Consider the following 5,826-nt stretch of genomic DNA (forward strand, 5'->3'; position numbering starts at 1 on the left):
GAAATGCCTGCCAGAAAAACCACCCAGCTCAGAGACCACCAAAGGGCTCCCCATTTCAGCCCCCAGCTACAAATATTCTCCTTCATCGGTAGAGTTTTTCAAACAGACCAGGATCTCGCCGTCACCCAACCTCATTTTGCAACCTAGCACAACCCCCCTCCCCCCGATTCTCTGGGTGCGCTGGATGGGCGCCGACCAAGCCTCCAAGCTTACCTGCCTGGACCACTCCATGTCCGATCTCGCACTTGCGGTAGGGCTGGCAGTGATAACATTTCTCGGAGACCGCCGAGCTGCAAAAGTGGCCTGGGGGACACCAGCAGACTCTGTTTTGGGTGGGGGTGCAGGCCCTTTCCTCCAGAAATCCTGTTTCAGGGGGGGGAAAGGGTGGGGGTGGTTAGGGGACCAAAGGTGGGCTGAGAAGGGGGCAGACAGGAGAAGTATCCCTGGAAGTATCTCAGGGGCTGCCCCAAAGAAGAGGCAGTCAAGCTATTCTCCAAAGCTCCTGAAGGCAGGACAAGAAGCCACAGATGGAGACTAACCAAGGAGAGAAGCAATCTGGAACTAAGGAGGAATTTCCTGACAGTGAGGACGATTAACCAATGGAACTCCTTGCCTCCAGAAGTTGTGAATGCTCCAACACTGGAAGTTTTTAAGAAAAGACTGGACAGCCATTTGTCTGAAAGGGTATAGGGTTCCCTGCCTGAGCAGGGGGTTGGACTGGATGACCTCCAAGGTCCCTTCCAACTTTATTATTATTATTATAAGGCCGGCTGCCCTCCACTTACCTTCTTTGCATTGCGGTGAACAACTGAAACACAACCGGGCCCGACTCCAGCCCTCTTTGAATGAGCCTTCCTTGCAGCGTGCACACTGCGTGTTGTGAGTGTCGTTGCACTTCTGAAGCACACGGAAACCTGTAGGGGCAAAAAGGTGGAAAGTCAGTCCTGCGGATAGGTTTGGCCCAATCTGTTCTGAGAAGTTTGGTGTGTGTGTGTGGGGGGGTGTCTCCTCCCTTCCACGTCTGGACATCCAGCCTCATCAGAATCAGTTCATCAACGATGAAGAATTAATTAAGGACCATTGATCAATGGAGCCACTTGCACAGCACCCTACCTGGACTGCACAAGCGGCAACATTTGTGGATGTTTTCCTCGTAATATTCTTCTTTGGGGTTGAGGCATTGAGACCCCCGGGAGAGGGTGTAAGGCACCACCTGAGCCTGCAGAAATGGGAAGAAAAATCAGTTTGCAGTCAGATGAGTTTGTCCACTGCTTCTCTTGATGATAGCCTTAACTACGGCGGAAAGGAAGGTGGGGAAACTCGCTGAACAGCTGTCTTGCTTAGCGACAAAAATGCCGGGCCTAATTGCAGTCATAAACTCGAGGACTGCCTGCAATTTGGGCAGATTTCAGCCCTTTAATTCCAGAACGGAAGCAGAGGGGAAACCGAACCTTTTTTTCAACCACCGTTAATATTGGTTTTTTTCAGCAAGGGAAATGCTTAACAATCTCCCGAGAAGCCACAAAGACAGGAACTCTCTTATTACTGTATGATGATGATTTTCGTGCAGGCTCCGAGTAACCGTGGGAGGCTCTGTTAATTTCCTTGATTAAATGAACCTGCCTTTCCTCCCCGCTTGACTTTGCCTGTCAGAAGGCTGCAAAAGGTGACTCTGGGAAATAAATACAAGTCAGTTGCCAAAGTCTGAATTTTAATCACGCGACTGCAGGGATGCTGCAATGGTCCTAAGTGTGAGAAACGGTTCTAATTCGCTTTTTTCAGTGCTGTTGCAAGTTCCGTCACTAAGCGAGCTGTTGTAAGTCAAGGACTGCCTGGACTCAATTACTAGAAGTTCCTCCGATCACTAAACAAGCAGTCTTGTCTCCTGGGATGAAGCCAAGCCCTTGTTTACTAGTTAGAAGGAAACAATCAGTCGTGGTTTGCCATTAAGTAACCAGAGACAGAGAGAGAGAAATCCGTTCAGGAGATTTGGAAATCGTCCCTCTTCCTCAATTGAAGGACCGTGAACCAAACTGGTCTTAATAAGTCCAAGGTTGGTTCCTTAACAGTTTTGCTTTCCGCCCCCCCCCCCCGCCCCGGTTTGCACAACGTGGTTTCGTTTCGTGCAAAACTGCCCTTTTTTTGCAATTTGCCATGGTAACAGAAACCACGGTTTGGCAAATCGGTCTCAACAAACTCCAGTCCCCAAAGGTCAAATTCCGGTGTTTCTCCACTAAAGGTCCCAACACCAATTTGGTGGCGGTTTCAGATTCTCGATTAAATGCTGTGGATGCTCCAACACTGCAAATTTTAAGAAGAGACTGGACAACCGTTTGTCTGAAATGGTATAGGGTTTCCTACCTGAGCAGGGGTTGGACTAGATGACCTTCAAGATCCCTTCCAACTCTGCCTATTCTATTCTATTCTATTCTATTCTATTCTATTCTATTCTATTCTATTCTATTCTATTCTATTCTATTCTATTCTATTCTATTCTATTCTATTCTATTCCTTTTTCCTATTTTATTCCATTCCATCCCAGAAATCTAATCAGCTGGGACAAAAAAAACCTGGGGCTCTCCCCACGGATGTGTGTTTCCTGTCTTTTTGCCTAAGTTCACCCATAGTTACTTCTGCTGGGATAACTCTTCATTTTTTCAGCAAGAAATGGGCCACATTGCAAAACAGACAAAGGAGCTGACGCCACACACGGCTGTCACGCTTTGCTAAAAGAAAAATCAAACATTAATCCTCAGCTATCCTCAAATTTGGGTTCCTTAATTTGACTCTGAAATCAGCTTCCATCCTTAGCTTGGTGTCCTTCTCCAAAGCACCTGAAGGCAGGACAAGAAACAATGGATGGAAATTAACCAAGGAGAGAAGCAACCTGGAACGAAGGAGGAGGAACTTCCTGACAGGCAGGACAACTAACCAGTGGAACAGCTTGCCACCAGAAGTTGTGGGTGTTCCAGTGTTGAGTTTCTACAGTTAATGAAGTCTGATTTCTCCTGGATTAATGATTCCTTTCCAAAGAACGATATTTTTCATGCTTAATCCATGGTGAGGCTCTTTGGAAAGATTTCATAGTTTCAGGGCAAGATTAGGGGGTGGGGGGAGGCCAAATCAGTGTTTGGGAGAAGCCATGATAGTTTAAGTCGTGACACAGACTTAAAACTGTGGTCTCTGTGAACAGGCATTAACCCAACTTATAATAAGAGACTAATAAATTCTCTTTCTGCTCTCTGTGGAACTGACAAAGCTCGTGTTTTTGCAGAAAAAGGTGTCTTGGCAGCTACAGCTGGTTGCGGCTTTTTAAGTTTCCAGTGGCCGCAATAACATTTATAAAGTTGTGTTTGCTTTTTTCCAAAACAGAGCTGAACTGTAAACGTGAGACTCACACTTCACAAAGGCTTTGAGTCACGCTTCCTGTAATCCTGCCCATACACAGTCCCCATGTAAACCACGTAGTGTGTCCCTCTGTATGTGTGTCTCTCTGGGTGTGTGTGCACGCTTGAACAAGAGAACATCTTTTCCTACTTAGTTCTGAATGAAAAGAAACTTTTTTAAAAAATTTACATCAGGGCTGGGGAAATTGACAATGGCCCCTGCTGGTTACAGGTGGAAAAAGCTTGTTTGAGTTCTGGTACACATTTTTTTAACGCAACTTGCCCTTGAAATAAATCCAAAGAGATGGAGGGCTATAGAAATCAGAGAGAGACAAACAGACAGACAGACAGAGAGATGATAGCTAGTTAGATGATAGATCAGAGATATATAGAGATGATAGATAGATAGGGAGATAGATAAGGGATAGAGAGATAGCTAGATAGTTAGAGAGATAGATGATCAGGTAGCTAACTAGATAACAGAGAGATAGATAAATGATAAGAGAAAGAGATGATAACTAGTTAGCTATAGATAGATGGATAGAGAGATAGCTGTCAATCTACCAATCTAGCTAGCTAGATTGATATAGATAGGTGATAAAGAGATACAGACTCACAGTTTTCTATTTTCAACCAAAACATAACAGGACTGGATTAGCTATTATAAATAGACAGACAGACAAATAAAAATAGATAAATAAATAAACAGATACTCATTCCCCCCACCCCCCCAGTTCCATTTTCAACCACAGCATAACAGGACAAGGTTAACTACATCCAGAGGTTGAAACTGGCTGAGGTGTTTTAGGGCTGAAGGATTATATGGGCACTAAAAATTCTATTTTCACCCGGCTGAAGTGTCACCTAAATCGAGAAACGCTGCCCTAAAATGATTTGCACAGGGAGAGATTTTTCTATCTCTTCCAAGTTTCACCAAAGATTTTTCCATCAAAAATTAAAGAGTAAAACCCAAGGGGGGGGCTATTAAAGCCAGCTGACTACTTTACCTGTCGGATTTGGGATCTGTCACCTAAGAGGCGATCCTCTCTAGATTTAAGGGGGAACCACGGATGTAATCAAAACAAGGAACAATCAAAAGGGAGCAGACTTTGATTAAGGGAAGTTCTACGGTTCCTGTTCTCCGAGCTGGGCCAGCAACAACAATTGCTAAAAAAAAATAATCAGCCCCTTTGCAAGAGGAGGCAATCCCAGGGCAAACATGGACACAGATCACCAATTTATAAGCCAGATTCGATCTAATAATCCTCTCTGGAGATCCGGGCAAGAAATAAATGGGGGGGGTGATTTTGTGGTGCTTTCCAGCCTGCATGGACTCCTGGAGATTGCCTGGACAATTCCCTGCCATTTTAGGGCTGAGAGAGAGCTAGATTCACTTAATAACAGAATAACAGAATAACAGAGTTGGAAGGGACCTTGGAGGTCATCTAGTCCAACCCCCTGCTCAGGCAGGAGACCCTGGACCACTCCAGATAAATGGCTGTCCAGTCTCTTCTTGAAAACTCCAGTGGTGGAGCATCCACAACTTCTAGAGGGAACCCCTTCATTTCATCCTTCCGTCCACCCATCTATCCATCATGCATCTTATCTATTGAAGAATCGAAGAATCCTGGGGCTGGAAGGGACCTTGGAGGTCTTCTAGTCCAACCCCCTGCTCAAGCAGCAGGCCCTAGACCATCCAGACAAAGGGCTGTCCATTTTTTTTCTTAAAACCTCCAGTGATGGAGCAGCCACAGCTTCTGCCCGAGTAGGCACTCAGGGGAAGGAAAAGCGCTGGCGGGAAAGTTTGAGAGAATATGGAGGGGGGGGGACCTCAAACACCTTCACCGCTACCCTTCGCGCATCTCCAGCGTGACTCCCACGAAACTGGGTCAGGACTGTCCCGTCCCTTGCACCCCCCCCCCGAAAAAAAACCAGAGCCTACGCAAAGCCGACCTTTGACGCGCGGAAATTTTCACGCGACAAGAAGTTTCCCCTCGCCTTTGAAACGAGGGGAAAGCGAAAAACCCACCGACGCTCGCTCGGTTCGCTCTTCCTTTGTCAGTGGGGAGGGGGCCTTTTCCGCGGACCGGAGTGGGGGCCCGTGGTTTCGCAGGCTGCCTGGATCCCGCGGATCGCGCGGCCCGGGTGCCGATCCACGGACCACGGACAGGAAGTCGGGGACCCCCGCCCTAAGGGGAAAGTGCCGGCTTTTGCTCCCGGAGGATGCAAGCTGGAACCCCTCTCTCTGTGCCGGGTGGAGGCTTCCCCAGGACAGGAGGGGGGTCCCGGGGGGGCAGGAGGGCGAAGGGGGGTGGGTTGCATGGGGGACGCGACTCACCTGCAGGCATAACATCTCCAGGGCGCAACAAGCCAGCGCAGCGTAAAGACAACGGCGCGTCCTCATTTCGATGCGGGAGAAAAAGCGAAAGTGGCAGCGACT

At 47.5% G+C, this 5,826-nt stretch overlaps 1 protein-coding gene across 1 annotated transcript in view; it reads right to left on the reverse strand.

Moving 5' to 3' along the window:
* The window catches only part of TNFRSF1B (TNF receptor superfamily member 1B), an 11,088-nt gene extending 5,262 nt beyond the window's left edge, over positions 1–5,826 (reverse strand). Inside the window, exons 1-4 of the mRNA XM_081341609.1 lie at positions 5,725–5,826; positions 1,114–1,219; positions 786–914; positions 214–363 (exon numbers count right to left, since the gene is read on the reverse strand). Coding sequence (XP_081197735.1) covers positions 214–363; positions 786–914; positions 1,114–1,219; positions 5,725–5,790 — 451 coding nt within the window. The 5' untranslated portion in view covers positions 5,791–5,826. The remainder of the gene's footprint in view (positions 1–213; positions 364–785; positions 915–1,113; positions 1,220–5,724) is intronic.

Source organism: Vipera berus (assembly GCF_964194415.1).
Source record: "Vipera berus genome assembly, chromosome: 17".
Classification (NCBI taxonomy): domain Eukaryota; kingdom Metazoa; phylum Chordata; class Lepidosauria; order Squamata; family Viperidae; genus Vipera; species Vipera berus.